This window comes from Anabrus simplex, chromosome 7 (genome assembly GCF_040414725.1).
Source record: "Anabrus simplex isolate iqAnaSimp1 chromosome 7, ASM4041472v1, whole genome shotgun sequence".
NCBI classification, from domain to species: Eukaryota; Metazoa; Arthropoda; class Insecta; order Orthoptera; family Tettigoniidae; genus Anabrus; species Anabrus simplex.
This window is the reverse complement of record NC_090271.1, coordinates 80,418,672-80,440,880: the sequence shown is the minus strand read 5'-3', so window position 1 is coordinate 80,440,880 and position 22,209 is coordinate 80,418,672. Positions and strand designations below refer to the sequence as shown.

General features: G+C 38.7%; 1 protein-coding gene across 1 annotated transcript in view; it reads left to right on the top strand.

Moving 5' to 3' along the window:
- The window catches only part of LOC136877706 (uncharacterized), a 156,142-nt gene that overhangs the window by 32,754 nt on the left and 101,179 nt on the right, over positions 1–22,209 (top strand). Inside the window, exons 4-5 of the mRNA XM_068228709.1 lie at positions 2,330–2,444; positions 5,573–5,731. Of these exons, the coding sequence (XP_068084810.1) occupies positions 2,330–2,444; positions 5,573–5,731 (274 nt within the window). The remainder of the gene's footprint in view (positions 1–2,329; positions 2,445–5,572; positions 5,732–22,209) is intronic.

Sequence of the window (22,209 nt, the reverse complement as noted above, 5' to 3'; positions counted from 1 at the left end):
TTTTATTTTATTTTTTTACTCATTTTCTGTTATATAAAATCATTTAATTTCCAATTGCTGATACAATTTGTGTTCCATCATGAAAGAAAGGGAAGCTATTGAAAGTCAACAATCACACACATACTTTATTGTCCATTCCATTATTGATGAATAATGTAATGTGCCTACTCCCCGTGGTGGTGGTGGTGGTGGTGGTGGTGGTGGTGATGATTATTGTTTTGAGAGGAAGTACAACTGGACAACTATCATCTGTATAACTCTAATTGGAGAGAAAAATGGAAGGGATCTGACACTTCAAAAAATGAAGGTGTCGGCCAAAGAAAGATAAGGGCCACGAACGGCATAAAAATGGAAGACTCTCTACGCCTTGGAAACCTAATACCATTGGGGTCAGAAAAGAACCAGAGTTGACCAAGCGAGGTTGGATAGGATATATGAAAGTGAGAAGCCTGGCACAAATAACTGGAAGCAATGCCAGGACTCAGCTCAGGGGCCCGTGGTTACCAAGCCACACTTCCAAGTTGAGAACCTCTGGAGCCCCTTTTAGTCACCTCTTAAATCTGGCAGGTGATACCATGGGTGTTATTCTACCACCCCCACCCATGGGGGTACGTACTCCCCATGTATGGTGCATGTAGCAGGGGTGTGACTATACTGGTCTTTTCTACTTCCTGAATCATACCTACAACTAACATGTAACATCTCCAGGTGCATAACTTTCGTCTAGTTCTCTGCCAGGGTTGAACTCTTTCACTGTACTGTATTGTAAATATTTCACAGTGCACTGCAATCAGAAACCAGCCGAGCCTCATCACTGTCAGTCTCCGGTATTAATAGAAGCATACGGTACATCATACTGTAGTGTTTGACACTCAGTGCAAAGCAAGGAAAGCAAAAGTGAACATTTATCTTTCGCTTCTGTTGACCCTTCGTGAAATATATCTTAAATATTCAACATGGTGCAGCTTTGATAACATCACAGCATGCTACACAAGGCTGCCAACTTAGGAACTTAGGTCTAGCTAGTGGCAAGTCTTTATAAGACCAGACTAGTGACAAGACCATTGGTCTGGCTAGGTTAGGTCTGGGTAGCGACAAGACCATGGTGTTGGGTTAAGTCCAGCTAATGACAAGAACACTGGGTGTGGGGTTCGTGACCAACAGGCCTCTAGCATCCCCTGCAGTTCTGCTAAAATTTGACAAAATGTAAGGTTACAGACATATGCCATGGCATTTTGAAAATGCACAGTTTTCTTAGTTCTACCTCATTGGTATTAGTCTTGTGAACTTGTCTTTGTGACAGCTGACCCAAGCTGGCCAATAGCAACACAGGAAATGGTGACAGATCTCACATTTACACAGCCTCTCTTCTTCTGTACTGTATAACTAACAATATTCCTAGGGACAGGTTGATTGGTCCCTTGCAAACATACTGGAAGGATCTCTCCTGTATGCTACTCGAGGTATCATTTCACCTTATTTTTATATGCTTTTACTCCTGCGAGGGGTGAAAGTACCACCCAGCCGAGAAATGTTGAGTTCAAAATCTGCACCTGAGGGAAAATGTGTAGTTTTAACAATAAAAAATAAAGTGAATATAACTGAATGGTTAAAGAAAGTTGAACTAGTCGCAAATTTAGCATCACTGTGGGATTAATGTATATTTTGATTATATTTAGGTAGTTTAAAAGTCCATTAAAAATGGTAATATTGATTATCAATTTTTGGTTAACAGTTTGCTATGTGCTGTCCATTAAAACGGATAATCAAGGTTCTACTGTAACTGAAATTAGGATCTACTATATATAAAATGAACAATATGAAGATGTGAATAATTTTGTTCAAGACCTTATTATCCTTTGATATTGAGAGAGATCAGTGAAGGAACACAGTTGATTAGGCAATTGCCTCCTGTGCTTAAGGTTGTAGGATCATATTATTTTGCAATTAAAAGAGTGTTTAAATCCAAGTTGTATGGCTGTGGATATTGTTATGCTGACCATGTGGCACTCTAGTATCTGTAAACCATCTGCCCAGACAGCAGTCATCTTGGCAGGACAAGCCCCTAATGGGCAGTTGCATCGTGGGTTTGTTTTATTTGGTTTAGAGGCAAGAGGCCCATGTCATTGGATTTACTGGCATGTTAAACTTCTGATACTCCAGCATCTTGTAAGACCAATATCTGATGAAGCACTTTTAAACACAGTATTATTATGAGGTTGAGAAATTGTATTTTCTTTTCAGTACATTGTGCTATGTAAATTATGTTGTAATGGAAGAAGCTTGGTAGTTATGTATTTATATACAAATCCTTTTGTTTTAAAAACAGGTGGAGGAAACAATACCAGAGCAAGTGTTAGTTCGCCACCATTACAACGTGGTACAACACAGAGAGCTAGTGTTCGCCAGCGATCAGCCTCTCCTACCAAGAGGATAATTGGCAGGTAATGGCTAATTGAAGACCTATTATTCCAAAGGGGCTAAATGCCTTTCTTTATTTTTTAAACAAGATAATACCATATGTAGGTTGTATGCATCACACACAGCCTAGTACATACTAAAAGGGCTATGTCCAAAGATGACAGAATGAATTGCAGTCAACTCCATTAGATGGAAAGACAAGTTAAAGCCAAGTATGTTAGAGTATATGTTGCTGAGAATAAACATAAATCACAAGAATGATATATTTTGACATCACCAGCATCATAAAGAAAACAGTTCATCACAAGAAACAAAAGAAATGACCAACCTTGTAAAACAACCTTAAACCAGAACATGTTTACGTTCAACAACAAAATATATTCTCATAATGAGGGATTAGCCATAGGTTCACCATTATCAGGAATAATAGCAAACATTTTCCTAAATAGCATTGAGAATAAACTCTTAACCAACCAACGCTCTAATGGGATCTTGCCCTGAAGCAAATATGTTATTGATATGATATGCCTTTATCATGATAGTTACATTACAAATGTGCAACGCTTACTTGACATGTTAAACTCTTTAAACAGTTCGTTCAAATCCACAGTCGAATCAGAAGCAAATGAGATAAAATTTTTAGACATCACAATCAGTGTAAAAAAGATAAACTATCATACTCTATATATGTATATATATCGTATGGTTGTACAAGTACACAAAAGTTTACAAATAATCAAATGGAAATATCCAAATTTGACAACCATTCCAGAGCACATGGTGTTACTTGGTGTAGAGTCTTCAGACCACCGTCAAATGCATGAAGTGGGCACTCCTGAACAATGTGTTGTATAGTTTGGTCCTTCACTCCACAGTCACAGGCAGCAGATGTACGAAAACCCTATCTCTTTAAGGTGTGACCATACCTCCCTTGACCCGTTCCAATGCGGTTTAGCTTTGACCAGGTTTGGCGTGGTAGTTGGAATCCCTCTACCTTCTTTGTAGGATCTGCAACCAGGTGAGCATTGTTGGGTGGATGTTCATTCCAACGTTGTTGCCACTTGTAGGTCATGTCGAAAGAATTGATACCTTCTAAATCAACCCAGGGTGGCTTGCATGATTTCAAACGTGTTGTTGGTGGATCTTGCAGGGCATAATACAACGGAGAGTTCTTATCAGAGGTGATCTTCTTGAGCAAGCTTACCTTTGCTGCCTTCCTCCTTAGATCTTGAAGAGCGATATTAGCTAGGACTGGTAGCCACTGTGTGGGAGTAGATCTAACAGTACCAGTGATAACCTTCATGGTCTCATTGAGTTGCACATCAATCATAGTGGTATGAGCGCTGTTTTCCCATACAGGGGCACAATATTCACCAGCAGAATATACAAGAGCGAGTGCAGTAGAACGTAGAGTATTAGTGTCTGGACGCCAGCTGCTTCCGGCAATCTTGCAGAGTAGATTCACTCTTGAGCCATTATTCTACGATAACTTGATGCACTGTTGTTTGAATGCCAAGGACTGATCCCGAGTGATTCCAAGATATATTGGATTGTAGTTATGGGGTACTTCGATTCCGTCAAAAGTCACATGTAGCTTCCTTTGGGGTTCTTTATTATTTAGATGGAATGCCGTAACCTCAGTCTTGTTTGGGTTGGGTTGAAGTCTCCATTTGTGGAAGTAATCGCTCAGTTTCGCCAGATCACTAGTTAGAACATTCTCACAGTTCATGAAATCTTTACTCTGGGTAATTAATTTTTTTTTTTTGCTAGTTGCTTTACGTCGCACCGACTCAGATAGGTCTTATGGCGACGATGGGAAAAGAAAGGCCTTGGAATGGGAAGGAAGCGGCCGTGGCCTTAATTTAAGGTACAGTCCCAGCATTTGTCTGGTGTGAAAATGGGAAACCAAGGAAAACCATTTTTCAGGGTTGCCGATGGTGGGGTTCGAACCCACTATCTCCCAGGTGCGAGCTCACTGGATAATTAATGCTGGGTCGTCTGCATACTGGATTTTCATGGAATCTGTATGAGGCATGTCATGGATATACAGGTTAAACAAAATGGGGGCCAGAACTGATCCCTGAGGTAGGCTATTGTTTAGAATCCTCCACCTGCTAGCTTGCCCATTCAGGAACGTCTTAAAGCACTTGTCAGAAAGCATGTTGTTCATTAAAAGTGTCAACTTTTGACATGGGATGATTTCAATAAATTTGGACATCAAGCCCTCCCTCCATACAGTGTCGTAAGCTGCTGTAAGATCCACAAAAACTGCAGCTGATTTGAGACCTCGTTGAGCCAGCTTCTACTACAGTTGTCAATGTTAAGACCTGGTCGCAGCAACTTCGATGTTACCTAAGGCCACCTTGTTCGAACGGGATGATTTTATCAATGGCCTCTTGTATGCAATTTAGAATAAGCCTTTCTAGTAGCTTATAGGTCATGCTGAGTAGTGATATTGATCGATAATGAGAAGCATCAGTTCCGTCTTTTCCCGGTTTCAGGATGGCAATTATCTTAGCCTGTTTGAAAAACTTCGGTAATTTTCCAATTTTCAGAATTTCATTGAAAAATCCAATAAGCCTCCTCCTCCTCCTTTGGAATTCCAAGAAAAGCACTTCTTATTGTAGATGTTTTTTGTCAAGCCATATGCTCTCTCCATTTTGAGATCCGATCTTCCACTGCAGCTTTTTCTAGTCCATTCTCCTGTATCGTACATTATTAAGATAAATTCAAATATTTCTACATTAAGAAAGCACACACAGAATGAATGTTTTTGCACTGGTTCATAATATTAATAATAAATTAATATAATTATTGATTTGATGGAATCTGATTATAAAACATGTCTTTCTGTTTTTTATTAAATGTTGTCTTCTTCTGGTATAATTTGTTATTAAATGTTCTCTCAGTTTCTTTCAGACTTGAAAACTTTACATGTGATTAAAAAAATACAGAAAATGTATTTGGTACTAGCTGCTGTACCCATTGTTGATGGGAAAGTCGCTTAGCATATGCCTGATTACATTTTTTCGACCCCTCAAGTTGCTCTGGAGATTCTGAGACACATAGGTGGACATGGAACTGTCAATGGCTTGTCATGATATGATGTACCGACTTCAAATATATTGATGAAGTGTGGTCCTTGTTTCAGTACTACAAGAAGTATACCTGGGAAGCCAACAACACTAAAAGCGAAGCAAGAAAGCTTAGAAACCAAGGGTACCAAATTGTCAGCACTCTGCAACGTTTCAAAAATACGTCCTTCTGCCCCTGTTACTAAAGCAGCAAAATTAAGTTCCCAGCTTAATAGGTGAGTAAAAAGATAATATAGTAAATGTATTTGGTACTAGCTACTGTACCCATTGTTGATGGACAGTCGCTTAGCATATGCCTCATTACATTTTTGTCGACCCCTCAAGTTGCTCTGGAGATTCTGAGACACATAGGTGGACATGGAGCTGTCATTGGCTTGTCATGATATGATGTACTGACTTCCTGGTTCTCTGTGGCCCTTTGAAGTTGCTTTAAAAAAAATACATTATGAAGCCACCTTCCTGCCGAATTTCTTTGAATGAATTACAGCTAAGATCCTACTCGCCCATATCCTAAATTTAAATACCAATGTTCATGAAAATCCACCAGCCCTTATCTCCTGTGATGCTGCAACAGAAAAACAGACAAAAATTAAACCGAACATGACATATGCTATTATTTGTCCTGTCTGGTATAAAAACCAAATATCATGTAAGAGGGAGAAACAACTTTATTCAGAAATAAACTGTTAACTGTAACAGATAGTTTTTTCTAAAGTACTGTATACATGGTGATTGATAATTTTAATATAATCTATAACGATGATTTCACTGATGCCTATCAGTTCTTCTTTGTCTAGTTTAAAATGTTTAAAGAAATTGAGAACAGCATCTAAGACTGTTCCTCTCATTCCAAAAAGACCATAAACTTCATCTTTTCGATTTTCATACAAGTGAGGGAATTTAAGTCTCATTTCAGAAATATGTGCATTATATTGCAGGAATTCAAGAAGATCAGTGAAATCTGCATTTAAATCCTAACAAAATGAGATTAGTTCAAATTAGTTCAACTTAACTACTATGGGCACGCAGCGAGATGGCCGGGTGAGCACTTAGATGGGGAGAGAGTAGCTCCTGTGCCAGTTTTCAATTATATCTTTTATCACCCGATGATCAAAGTCATCTATTTCTGCTTTCAAGGATTCGGGTTGTGGCCATTTCTTGCCCTGCCTGAATAGGGTTACCAACTGAAAATTTCCAAATGCAGGACATTGCTTAGCAAAAAGCAGGACATTTAAGAAAAATGCCTGATAATTTCAATCGATAACAAAATTATACATATATTACACACAACTTTTTACAAAAGGACATACCTTACTTAATGATCAGTCCTTGCTGCAGTTCATTTCCTTGAAGCTGTATTTTTCAACAGAACCTACTTTTGAAAGAAGACGCGAGTTATTTTCTTGAAGTACATATTTCATACCTGCCAACTCTTCCGATTTACCCGGAAACTTTCCGGTTTTTAACTCTTCTTCCGATTTTCCGATTTATTTTTACTTCTTCCAATTTTTTACTAATATAACCTCTAGTACTGCCAATACTCTTCTCCTAGGATAAAGGATAAATTCTTATGTGCTTGTGTAATTTACGAATCTTCATTTTCAAGCGTATTTATATGATACTGTATTTCGTGAGTGTTTCGTCCGCCGTCTTCTTGAATCTTGTTTCCCGCTCACCATAGCAGCGTGTGCGCTTGATACAGATGGAGATTCGGGGCGGCAATCGTCCTTCAAGCAAGAGGCTCGCGCGCGGTAACGACTCAGTTAATCGGGATGAAAGAATGAGTTTGTTATTTTGTTGTTCGTGCGCTGTTAACATCGTTTCTGTGCATACGGTAGTTTCATTGGAGTTGTAGGCCACGTGTTTTTTTTTTTGTTTTTTTTTCTTTTCTTTTCTATTTCCCCCCCTCTGTCAAAGTCGTATGTTAATAATGTATGGGACATATTGAGTTGTTTTGTATGTGGTAGTTTCGCGTATTTAAGTGCATAATTTTAATGAGTTGAATGTTGTGTCGGTGACAGTTTCTGGCATTTTCTTTTTTCGTTATGGCCAAAAAATATGACAAACGTTATTTCCAAGTGTTCAGCGATGCCTATAAATTTCCGTTCATTTTACCGTATAATAAAGTAAACTACAGTATTTTCTCGCGTAATTAACACCCTTGCATAATTTATGCATCCCAATATTTTGGGGTCCAAAGTGGAGAAAAAGAAATGTTCACGTATTTGACGCACCCACAACTTCGAACAGCCATCACTCAGCTCCGGATGCATTTCGAAATAAAGATGTCAACTACTCAAGTAGCAGGCTTCCTATTGCGAAAGCGGGCATTCCAAACACAAGGCAACGTGCTGTTATTAGCCGTCAGGAAATGCCACTGCACTAGTTTTACGAGTGTTTCGGGTATGGGATACTCTGTGATCTCAAAATTGTTTGTCAGTCCACAGTATTGGAGTAATACTGCATCAGACAAACTCGCGGTAATCAATTACGCCGAAACTTAATGAACCCTTTAGGTCCATATTGAGGGATACCTACCTTCCTTACCTATCAGCAAAGCTCATGAGATCTGTCTCTTGGGTCGTTTCGGGTTCTTCGTCACTTGCTGAGGTAAAGGTAGGGTTCATTAATTCTAATCTATCTACTGGAATGAAAGGTCTATTTATGAGATTCCTATTTATTCAGGGAAATGAAGTAATTTACTATGTCAACGATGTCATAGTCAATCGTGTCCACTGGACACCACAATCATTTTTACATAAATGTCAGAACACTGGTGTGAGACTTTAACGTAATTGCCTGATGGGCATTCTTACTAGAAACCATTGTCTCAATTATTAATAATTTAAGAAAGGAAAGTCTGGAAATCCTTAAATTCGGCTTCCATGTGAGACCACATGTACCATCATAGTGATTCGTTATGGTCCAGCCCTCGTAACACGAACTCTGGACTCTGGTTATAATTAAGGCCGTCCAATCGGTGTGTGCCACACAGTGGTTCTACGGCATGGACCCTTAATTGAATCGATGTGACCTGCGTCTATGTCATGGACCGACATCTAATCTTCTAAGTTACTTTAAAGTCATTGTGGATGATGACCGCAAGGAAATGATGCTACAATGGCATATGGCCCTAATCTAAGTCACTGAGGTTGATGACCCCCTGACCATCCAAGTTTCTAGGCTGAAGGCTAAACACAATTAAGTTACATCGGTTGATGACCAAAGTTCCACTTTACTATCCCCAGCACATTCACTGCTCAATCAATCAAAGTTCAATAATTACAACAACAACAATGCTCACAAACTTTGTGGCAGAAAAATCCATTTCCTTCGGATATGTCCCCTTTATCTTTACTTTATTTTTTAATATTCCCCAGACAACAAATTAAAATTTCCAGAATGCACCTCCAAGTTATTCGCTTGATTAAAGTTATTTCAAAATGCGGTTTCACTGAATTTAATAATTTAATAAATTTAAATGATTTATCGAAATGTTAAAGAACAGTAAATTTTATCTCCGCGGACTCTGGTTTCTTCACAACTTTCTAGGCAGCTGTGATGTGAATTCAATATTGCGATGTTTATCTGGCTGGAAAAGAATTTGTTACATCATTCATGTCCAGCTATATATCTCGTATCGTGATATCACACTTTAAAAATCTAATCTAATCCTAACCGTTATTAACACTTGGATATCCTAATAATCCACGTACAAACCAAACAACTCGCCATATAATTACGATGTCATATCTCGTCATTACCATTATGAATTTTGCACACCCCTCGCAGACAAATCGATCATCACGACCATCGCTCTATATTTTGGACAACCTTGAAATTGGGTTACTCTGTTCCTTATACTCAAAGTTCATGGTTTCGAATGTTCATTACGTCCCCAATTACAGTACTTCACAATACTTAGATCATTACCGGCTATGAATTTTCAACTAAATCCAGCATTTTAACGTTTTCCTGGCCGAGAATTAAAGTACAATCTCGACTCCACTCCTATTCCCGTTATTATCCCCGCTGTCCGCTTAGGTCTCTCACCCCATGCTCGCTTGGCAGTTACAGGAACCACCTGGTTTATTCACAGATGACTGACTTCTCAAAATGCTCCCTTTAAACTCTGCCGACATGATTCAACAAATACGATATTCTACCCAACAAAATGCACAGATATGCTTCAAGATGCCCACACTAATTATACGCGTCGCCAATTATACCGCTATGGATTTCTATGAATTTCTTTCCATTCCCAACATTATAAAATATTCCTCGGGCTATCATATCCCGGTTTCAATGACAGGACTCTAACCTGATTCGCACATCTCATCTCAACTCATATAAAACACTCCTCGGGCTTCCGTATCCCGGCTTCAATGACAGGTCCAACCTGATTCACAAAACTAACCTCTGTTTCCCAGCTCCACAATTATCATCGACAAAGAACTGGAATAAAATCCTCACTAGAAATACCGACGTATAATATCGCACAATGCATTAATCATGAGTAACTTCGCATAAATGATATCGTATTTAATAACTTGATTTTTACGAGAAGTGACTGAAACATTCTACTAGATCTTTTATTTGTCAGTCAGACAGTTTAAAATGGGCATTAAATAAAAACGTTTCTCTCCGTGACCAAATTCATCTCCCTTGGCTCTCACCCGACAGCGCGCTTCCTCTCGATTGAAAATGAGTAACCATGGATCATTATTATTAACGTCAAATTGCAGACAGAAGAATTTTACATCGAATGAACATCTTACTTCGACATCACAAAATACAGGCAGTACACTCACACGGATGACGATCTACATTGGACGTGATATCACTTCAGAACCCTATTCAATAACTTTTTACAACATTATACGGCCCTCGCAAGACTTCAAAAATTTATCCAAGTGGGAAATAAAACAAATGACTCTTTTAGTCGTACTCCCACATTTACAAAACTTAGTAGGGGTGACCACTGCGTCGTATGTCCCCATGCAAAATACACTTTTAGAAATCACGAGATGAGATATAAGAGGTAGTAAGATGGAAAGTCACATTACCTTATGTAGTCACACCATTGTTCGTCATAGGGCTCACCTGTGACCCTGGCATTTTATTTAGCCATCTTTACATTCATGGCTGTACATCTCATTATGTTTCTTCAGGTTTCCTGGAATAAAGCATAAAAAAAAAGAAATACCCTTCACTTGTTTGCGGAGCGCACACGATGGATTATAATTATTCCCGCACACGAATTACTTAATCACATTAGAATATTTCAGTACTTTGACCGTCCTATCTGATACACTTATGTCTCTCAAGAAAACTATCTCCCCATGGAGTCAAGACTTAGCCGCAATGGCTAAAATCTGCAGTTGAACTCAGTCTACTTTCGTTGGTTTGATTTAGCAGAGCAGCTCAACAATTTTTCATCTGCTTTGTATCACAAATGCCGGAGAAGGAAGCTTCGTCATGGCGTCCCTTCATATTTATAGCAGTTACCCCCTCTCTTCGGATCTCTCCCTTTGCCGCCAAGAAAAATTTTATAAATTTTCTGACTTACCTAAACTGTAATTTCAAGAGTTTTGAAAGTGACTACATGCTTGCTACATTTCTGGCGGTAGTGTTCATGGACATTTAAAAATTTTACGGGTTCGATTTGTGAGATGATCGACCTCCTTTGATAGGCACTATATTTTTTTGACTTGGCGTGGTCACGCCGTGTACACGCGCTTTGAAATAGTTCATAAAAATTACTTGAGTTTCTTCCGCCGTCGACACGTGTGGTTGACGTCACGTACCCCAGAGCGTGGGACCGAAGGTAATCACCCCCTCGTCACGTGTCAACTCCATGCTATCAAGAATCCAACTTTAAGTTTAATTGTCATATTATGCATAATGTTCTTAGGGCACAAAGGTCATGGGTTCAATATAGAGCAGCGGGCAGCAAGTATTCAGTGTCCAAATGAAACGTGCGCTACCGCGGTAACAGAAGTGCACTTCAAGCGGCCAACAAGTCGCGCAAAGCATTTCACAGACCAAAAAGCGGCAAGTTTCCGCAAGTAGAGGATTATGTGCTTAAATATATGAATTTGTTACGCAATGTTGGATAAGCCGTTTCTCATGAAATTCTGTATTTTAAAGAATGAGAAATAGTTGTGCCACATGGAATCAGTGTCTTGGATTTGAAAGTTAGCCAAGGCTTGATTAATTTTATGAAGAGAAATGACGAATGATTTCAACCATTTTCATCGCTTTGTGATTGAGAAGTGTAAAGTGAATGAATATTTGATCTCCCTTATAGGAACCGGAGGTCAGACGCCAATCAGTTTCCATATGCCACAAAGTCGAACAATCGATAAGAAAGGAACATGCAGTGTTATCGGACGCACTACCAGAAGCAAAAAAAACAAAACAACAACAACAATGTACCGGTACTGCAGTGCTTTCTGTAACAGCTGATGGCAGAAAGCTTGCACCTTACATTGTTCTAAAAGGAAAAATAATGCCTAAAGCAAAATTTCCGTGAGTGAGCCACGCTCGTATTCAAGAAAAGGGTGGATGGACACGTCACTCGTACAAGATTGGATACGAACGGTTGGGGGTAATGTAGCAGAGTCCCTCCTTCGATGCCCGGCCCTTCTCGTGTTGGACATTTTCTTTTTTTGCCGTCACGGTATGTCATTCAGGTCGTATTGTCAGCTCGTAATGAGAAGAATATTTTCTAGTGTCGGTACTTCATACCCACGTGTCTAACTTAGCTGATGTGCCCTATTTGACTTTTCAGAAAAAATCTCGCGCAGGAATTTTACGCCAAATGATGATAATCGCAAATGAGTTGAACCAATTGTGTTTATATTATATTTGTGTATCTTTTAAATGAAAATGAATTGTAAATAATTTGTAAATATCTGAATTCCTTGAATAATTTACACATCCGAAGTTTTCGCCTGTATTTTTCGTCAAAAAAAGTGCGTTAATTACGCGAGAAAATACGGTATTATGCATTTTGTTGTGTGTGTCGGTGTGACATAAATTCATATGTAAGTGTCATAAATGAGAGTGATTAGGTACGTTTTCTTGTAACCATTTTTATGTTGTTTTTTTTAGTTTAAGATTTTAAATTCAATGGTCAATTCGCATTGTAACTGTAGATATGTCTTTTATCCTGACCTTTAATCACGTAGACTGTGGTGGAATATATGTGATGAAATCCAAGAATTAAAAAAGTCTTCCTATTTTTGGTTTCTAAAAGTTGGCAGGTATGATATAAAATTCTTCACACGACACATCTTTGAAATTGAACTTCACAAGTAACATTCCTTTCACTGATTCTACCAACAAACAGTTCCTTTCCTTTGTCCATTGAGCATTTATGAATGAAAACACACGTTAAGTGGAGGCATTGCTGCCTCTTATGGCAAAGAAAAACTGGCAAATGTTCAAAAGTTCAGAAAATACCTCAATGTTCTGGCACTTATTTAAAAAAACCCAGACCATTGTTGGTCTAGTGTTGTATCTTTATCCAAAGTTGAAGTTTTAGAATAAGCCCTTACGTTGCAGAACTGGTCGAATAATTTTGAATCAGCTATTTCTACACCTTTTGACTGTAAGTACTGAATACATGGTACAATATCGTCAAAGCTGAGGTCTTTAATGTTTTGAAGTTTCAACCATTTGAAACACTTGAATTCCTCTATAGGATGCATCCATTTATCCAAGTACTCAGTGCAGGTTTCATAGAAACACTTTGCATTCTTTATCCAAACCATCTTCTGAAAATGTATTTAACATCTGTCTGACTTTAAGGGGAATAAATTGACCTTCAAGTCTGCCTTTCAATGAAGATTGGACAGATTCTAATAGTTAAAGCACTTCTACAACTGAAATATGTTCTTTCTCAAGTGACAAAATTTTATAGTGAAAAATGTGCTTGGTTGAAGAAAGAAGCAAAAGATAGAGCTCCGAAAAGTCATTTTCAAGGAAGTTTCTAATTGATGAAGGCACTGACTTCCTACCTTGAGAAAGAAAGTAGGATTTTAGAGCTGGGAACAATTGCAGAATTCTTTCAACTGCTGGATACAATGTTAATCACCTAGTCTTAGAATGATTTAAAAGCTGCAGATAATTTACATCAACAAATTCACAAAAGTCTTTCAGTTCCTGAGAGCACACTGCATATATATGAAAGAAGTTGAAAATTTTCATCACCACAGACTCAATATCAACAGGAAGAGCATCAGCTCCATGTTGGAAACAGTTATGTAGAATGTGAGCAGGACATCCAACACCTACTATGTTTTCATTCAAGTCTTTTTTGAGAGCAGAGAATACATTCTTCCCTTCCCTGCATACAAGGCCTCCAAAATTAACATTGGCATTGTCTCCAGAAAATGCAATGCATCTAGAAGTAATTTTATGCTTTTTGAGAGTATCTGAAATATAGGAGGCAATACATTCAGAACTTTCATTTGGACATGCTTGTAAATCAAGAACTTTTATCTGAATGCCATTATTTTTGTAATCAAAGAATTGGATGACAATTGGAAACAACTTTAGTGCACCATGATTGCTTGCATCTGTTCCTAGGCCAAAAAATGGAACTTTATTGTTAAGAGTTTCAATTATAATACCTGTCGAGTGAGGTGCAATAATATTATTATGGTTTCTGTTTTAGTTCTTGCACAGGTCAGTTTCTGTGCTACTTCAGAACCTAAGAACATACTCTTATTCAATTTAGCTGTGCAGTCCATTGATTTGTATGACTGGTGATGGAAAACTGTATGAAATGACATTGTAACTTCTGCGGCTTGAACTTTTTTATCATCTGGTGAATATTTGGGAGTGACAAATGATAACATTGAACATGATATTGACCTAGTTCTCACCGTCTGTTTTGTGTGTTTCACTGTTAACGTGTCTTTCTAAGTCACCAACACCTTTGTATCCGACATTAACATAACTATCACACACTGCACATTTCGCTTCACTTTCACTGGGTCCATGAGTAAAGCAAGGATACTTATGTTTTAGTTTATCTGAAAATTTAAACTGTCTTGTTTTAGATTCACTCCTTTCAGGTTGCAAAGATGACATACCGGTACGTAATAGGATGCAATGAGATTAATATTTCACTCCACTCGCTTCATACTCGCACTATAATTTACGGCGACAACCAGATAACCAAACACGATAGCTGCAAATCATATGGCAAGCACATGTAAACTATAGTTCTCGACACTTCCGGTTTCTCTCAACATAAACGTGGAAATGAAGCGCGTTGATTGGTTGATCGATGCCTGGACTTCGAGTTCAATATATCGAATATTAGTATTATTTCCACCCTCGGAAGTAGCGCCCTGAGCACATGGAGTTGATGTACGATACAATAACATGCTGTCTTCAGCCTAAAACCTAAGTGAGCAATCTTGTAACAAAAAATGCCGGACAATGTCGATAAATTAGAAATGCCGGCCGGACATAACCAAAATTATTGAAAAGCAGGACAGGTCCGGCAAAAGCTGGACAGTTGGTAACCCTATGCCTGAACAATGCCATATTGCTTGCTCTGAAACATTACAGCACTTTGCAGCCCTAAGTGTAGGGTTAGTCATAGACAAGGAGAAACATTTATTCTGACCATCATCATATACCTTTATAAATCCTTCAGTTAAGTTTCTAGCCTCACTGTGAAATGTTTTACCCCTTGGTCTCTTTGCCATATTACGGGTATATTAGACATGCAGAAGGCAACGGGAAACCACTGCATTAAAGATCCTGAGAGATATTCCAATAAATCCACATGGCATGGCTGCAACGTCAAGATTGTAGCTGGCCGTGTGGATCGTCTACCTCTGTTTGGAGACGACGTCTTAAGAAGAAGATATAGTTCACTATGGCCTGGAATAAGGACTAGAAACTATAAATGATATAAAAATCATCAAGGAATGACGACCTATTACTCCCTGCAGCACACTGATTAATACATCCATTCCCACTCACGTCAGCCCGCAAGAGCTACAGAGCACCTGGGTTGAACGTTTGCTCATTAGGAGCAATGTCGGATGTTGTGCCCACACACAACCCTGCCACTCCCGCATGTCCTTCTCTCCACCCAAGTGCTTGCCTGGCCATCTCTTCAAGCGCCCATAGTACATCCACCCCATAAAGTTATTTTCAAAACATCTGCTTTCACCCCTCTGCCCTTTTTGAATATCATGTTCTCCTGTCTATCATAACAATGTATTAAACATTAAGTTATTTATTACTCATCCTTTTTGTAGTAAATCCCAATTATTAATGAAACCTTTTCAACAGTATACACCCTTAAATCTCCTTCTATAGTTGAAAGAAAAAGAATATTCTCCGCCACCAATTGTAGTAATTTCTTAATTCAAATTATTATTCTTCTGCTGCTTCTTCGCGAATGGGTCACCTAGGACCACGCAGAATCAACATTTTCCGGCTTTCTTTTATGCCCACTAGTTCTTCATCTTCATTGATTGTGCACATCTCCGGTCCTTCGAACATGCCGATCGTGTGAGATTCCTTTCTTGTTCCTCAAGTCACCGTGTTTAAATGATGTTTTGTATTTCCTTTCGATCTTGCAGATTTGGCGATCCCAATTCAGTGAGGTCTTTCTCTAATAATTTGTACCACTTTGATCTAGTGACCCTGTTTTGTAGAAATTAGTGAATTTGATGTGAAAGTCTGTTAGGGTTCATTCGTTCCAAATGCCATGCAAATTGGATTCATCGCATTTGAATTGCATCTGTAATTTTGGAAATGTGCTTGTATGTTTTACTATTAGGTTTAGGGTAATGAGTTCCGTTTATGATTCTTGGTCCCATGATTTTTCGTTCTTTAATTTATAATTGTTCCTTTAACCCCTTTTGTTGTAGTTTGAGAGTTTCCGCAGTATAGAGTGCTTCTGGTTGAACTACTGTATTGTAATGTTGTATCTTATTGTTCCATGAAAGACATTGTGTATTGTAAATGGTTCTTGTTAGTTGGAAAGCAGTTTCCATCTTTTGAATTCTTGAAGTTATGGATTTCCTTTCATTACAGTTCTCTGTAGGGGAGGATGGGGGAATGGCGCCACCTTAAGGGAAAATAGCTATAGCTTTCGACATAGTAATGACTGACTATTAGTACACAGTTATACTTCATATTTGAGGTTTTAGTTGTGGCTACTCACCTTTCAAAGTTTAGGAAATGAACTTTTGTAGGAGTAAATACAATACGTATATTCAAACTCCTGTAAATGGCGGAATTACCCCGCTGGTTGGGGTAATGCCGTCACCTAGTTCATATATATATATACATTACTTACAGATAAGGTATAATATTTATTAGAATTTCTAAATTTATGATTTATCATTTGCTTTTAGGCCTACACTAAGAACATAGATTAAAGGCACATAGGTTATATATCATTCTGTCCTTTCAGTGCCACTACAGGCCTACCCTAGGAATAAAAACATAAGTCACACTCATAATTTTCAGCTGTTTACCTGCCACTACATTCTGAATGAGCCCATCTGGAACATACGGTGCATCGGAACCACAATTCATTATTTTTTCCAAATTCTTCACTAATACAAACATTAACATCATCACCAATGCACACAGGGTCAATGTCATCATCTTCATCATCACCACACAATTTTTTTTTCATCTATCTCCTCCTCATCTGGGGACGATGATGATTCAAAGGTAAGACCTCTCTATTGCATGTCTTCTTCGTATGCTTTGAAGTTTTGCTGGACATTTTCGTCTTCGTTCTTTCTTGTATGACTGCGTTCTTAACGGATTTCTTCTTAACGATGTCTTGAAAGTGGGCTTTCATTGGAGTCGAAGTTATGATCTCCGAGTGCTGCTTTCTTGTAGCCCTTCTCTGTCCTGATTTGGATGAGCATGGCTTAGGAATTGGAGAGATTTCGTTTATACTTACAGTCCAGTGAGAAAAAGAAGACTGGTTCACTTTATCATTTCCTCCAGATGTTGTAGGTGAAGGTTCCGTTTCCAGATGTGTATTATTTTGGGGTGTTGATTCTAGCACTGGAAGTTGATCTGATGCAGGTGTACATGAAATTTGCTGTTCTTCATTATCTTGAATGCAAACTGTGAAATCAGTATGATGTGCAGCAACAAAATCATCTTCTCCAAATTTATTAGGATCTAAAGGATGAATTCCTGCTATCAAAAATCCTGTGAGGCCTTTCTCCAGTGTAGCCACACGTATGTAGGCTCAGTTGAAAATTTCTGCCAATTCATATGGTGTGATTTTTACATTCTGTACTCATGTAGAGTTCACATTCCCTATTAAAGGCATTCTTTAGAGGTCCATAGAAGGAGATGTCCAAGGGTTGGAGTCGATGAGATGAATGGGGTGGAAGTGACACAATATGGATGTGATTCGTTCTGCAGAAATTATACACTCCGTAAGTTTTGTGGCTGGAGTGGTTATCCAATATAAGCAATACAGAGTCATCAGTGGTTGGTCGAGTTTGCTTCTGGAAATGCTGGAGCCATTCCATAAATAGTTCCTCATTTATCCATCCATTCTTTGAACATCCGTAAATTGCATCACGGGGTCCTCCCTTCTGTAACTGCCGTGTCATTCGCTGGCATTGATAAATAAGCATAGTAGGGATTTAGTTTCCTGTTGCATTCATAGCACAAACTACTGTCACATTCTTTCCTCTCTCCCAACTTGTAGCTGCTCCCACTTGCTTCTGACCTTTTGGTCCAAGAATTTTTCCTGGTTTGTGTACTGTTGAAATGCTGGTCTCATCTACATTATAGATTCTGGATGCTGGGAATTTGATTTTGACCTGTACTGTTTCCAGATTTGTGAAGAAAAGGTCCACCATAACTTTGTTAAATGCAGAAATGCGATTAAGACTCGTAGCTTCTGGTTTACGCAGACTTATTCCGGGATTTCGCTTCAAGAAACTGTAGACCCATTCTGCACAGCATTAGTAGCTTCTTTCAAACTTTCCCTTCTCCAATTTTGTTTTTCTGCTGTCCTTTTCCTAACACGTGGCATCTGAAAAAACAAATTCAGATTACTTCCCTGTGAATTCATTTTGGGGTAATACCGCCACCCTGGCGGCGTTCTCCCATGTAGGTGTGGTGGTATTGCCCCATATTGTATGAACGATTTCGCACCACATTTTCACATAACCTATGAAACTATCAACACAAAATAAGATCTTAAAACACTCTTTAATAGTTGATATTTCACAGTATGTCATGCTTCTATTCATAACTTGAATTTCAAGCTCACTAACCTCTCTTCAATTATATTGTAGAAATTACATCAAAACAGGTGAAATTATATATACTAAAACTATAAGAAACAGCGCTGTCTCAGCCGATTGGAAGATAGCACACTGTGTTTACATCTCATTCCACTAGAGTTTGCACCTATCGGCTCACGTCTTACAGTTGCAGTACATTAGATTTGAAGGGTGGTGGAATTCCCCCGAGTGGCGCCACTCCTCCACCTTCCCCTAAGCCATTCACCTAGTTATTTGAATTAATTCACCCTTGAGATTTTGTTAGTGCCAATGATAAGTTTGTGTGCTGCATTTTTTATGTCAGTCATATAGTTTTTTCATATGATATTTGAAGTCCGATTTTTGCTGCTTGTTCTTGTAGAATATCAAGTTGCTTTTGTGCATCTGTTATGTTTATGGCTATAAGTGCCATATCATCGGCAAAGACTAGAAGTCAATTTTTATACCTTTATTCTTAGGTCCTAAATGGTGAGATAGTGCACCTGCTTTCCTCCATTCTCTGTTAACCTTTTCAAGAACACAGTTGTAAAATAATGGAAATACCCCCATCCCCTTGTCGCACTCCTGCATTCAAAATATTAATTAAAACTGCAGGACAACAATATAGCCTGCACCTCATAAGTTTCCTTACTCCACTGATGAGAAAAGTGATCTCTAGCACTGGATCATCTTTTCTACATTTCACACCGATTATGAACATTATAATTAAAATATAAATTCCTGAACATATCTATGATTAGAGCTTACATGGTGAAATGTATGAGATAGAAATGATTGGAAGTAAGATTTTCTATAGTTACTGTTAATGAATATTTGGATATTTTAGGTAGAAATAGTATTTCCGGAGATATTTGGAAGTTTGTGAACACTCGATGTAATGGGTTTGAATAGCACTCCCTCATTGGTGCTGGTAATCACATCACTATCACAATCATATTTTTGTAATCTAGATCAGCTGCTATTATATCATTTTCCTGTAAATAGGTCATCAATTTACCATCAGCATGGACAGAAAATGAAAACGAAAATGGAAACTGCTCCAAATGATGATGTTGATGATGATGATCATTGTCAAACCATCTCTACGGCAGCTTGCCATGTTGTCAACAGCTCAGAGCTTGTCAACATCACAGGTTATTATCTCCCTCTTTTCACATCAGAGATCTCCAAGGAGGAAACTATATCTATCCTATGCAAGCTTGAAACCTCAGATTTCTAATGGAATGAAACACGCACAGACATCTATTAGTAGAAGACTTTAAACACTGTAAAATCATCATGCAGATTCAGTCAGCTCTGGCACTTTTCGTGCAAGGAGTGAAAGCCAACCTGATTGGCGTGTGGCACTAAAGTGGTTAAGCCACATTTGACACCCTGGGATTTTGTAGGTGGTTTGCGGTCTGCACAGTATATTCAGAGGCTTGTCCAAATTGCAAGTGTTCAGCTAACAATGCCAAGCAGTTTCTGGCTAGCCACCACCTGCTGACATGTCGCGGTAACTGTTCAAAGTCCGGCTGTAAGGTTTACTGACAGTTCCACTACACTAAGGAGCCCGGTCCGGATAGTCTCAGATTAGTTCTGTACACTATCTAGTCACATAACTCTCTGTGCGATGGAGCAAACAAGAACTGTGAACTTTTGAGTAACAGAACCTTTACATGAATAACATTCAGAAGTTCAAGATGATGTTTTGAAGATTTGTACAAGCTATAAAAAGGAGAACAGGCATAGAGTGGTTGTCAGGAATGATATGAGAGATGTTCAGCATGACTGATTGATGCACAATGCAAGAATTCAATATATTACACGCTTAGGACATAGAGAGCAGGCATGTTTCAAAAGGATACAGCTGTTCATGCAAGCAGGAGTATGCAAGATGAGAGTCTATAAGGTGGTGTAGCTATGAAAGGAAGCAGTTTTGGAAATGAACAATGCCCTGTTGGTGATTGTTTTACAGAGCATCCTGACAGTTCTCGAAATGACTTTGTGCCAGTGTAAGTTAGGCTGGCACAAAAAAAAAAAAAAAAAAAAAGAAATTGAATTTAGCTTAGAAAATCACTGTACTAGACAACTTGTCAGTAATCAGCATAAGTTTCCTGCAAATTTTTTTTTTTTGGATTATATCGGTCCCTCAATCCTGAGGATCGTGATCTCTGAAGATATTTCTTTGTACCCGTTTCCATCCTCCACGGTCTTCTGCTATACGGGTAGATTGTATGAACAATGTCTTTGGTGCATGTTTTATGCCATCTGTCCAGCGTATAGGTGCTCGCCCACGCTCCCTCTTTCCAGGCACGTTTCCCAAGATTATGTGCTTTTCAAGGCTTCCTTCTCCACGACGCATAATATGACCAAGGAATTGGAGAATCCTCTGTTGACATTTTGCCGATAATCTCGTACTGATGTTCAGCTCCTTGAGGATGGATTCATTGGTTCAAAATGCTGTCCAAGGAATGCAAAGCATTCTTCTCCAGCACCACATCTCGAACGAGTTGATCTTATTCAAATCTGAAGCTCGTAAAGTCCACGTTTCAGCACCATAGAGGAAGGTAGAGAATACCGGGTCTGTACTAGTCTCATCTTTAGCTTTACAGAAATGGAGTGATCCTTCCAAATATGAGATAACTGAGACATTATATTCTTGGCCTTAGCAATCCTTCTCCTGATCTCTATTTCACAGCTGTTGTTGCTAGTTATAATGGCACCCAGGTACAACATTTCTGAAACCATTTCCATTTCGCTGAAGGCACTGAGTTCGTTTAACTTGCCAGGCCTATCAACTACCATAATTTTTGTCTTTTGCATGTTAATCTGCATACCGAAACTGATGCTGTCAGTTCTGACACTGTCTAAAAGTTCTGTCATTTCTGCCTCATCCACGACAATTTGGAGGTGCCCAAAAGAACACTTTAAGGTTAACATAGTAATAAAATAGGTTACATCTTGCATGGGCTACAACTGAAGGAACTGCTGGGGTATGAGAAAGAGAAAAGGGCATAGAAAAGACTCTTTGGTTTTTTAAAATTATTATTCAAGCTTTTTGTGTGAGTGGTACTATGTTGCCCGGGCTAGAAAACCAAGAATAACGGCCGAGATGATTCGGCATGCTGACCACACGACACCTCATAATCTGTAGACCTTCGGGCTGAGCAGCAGTGGCTTGGTTGACCATGGTCCTTCGGGGCTGTTGCGCCATGGGGTTTAGTTTGGTCCTATGTTGAAATACAAGGCAGAGGAATTTGCCAAGAAGTCACCATTGATTCAGATTATGTTAGGGAGTGTAATATCAGATTAAATACAAATGCACAATTGCAATGAAGTCTAGTACAGATGTTAAAAACGCTAATAATTGGAAGTTAGAGAGACTACTAGTTTTTCTCGCT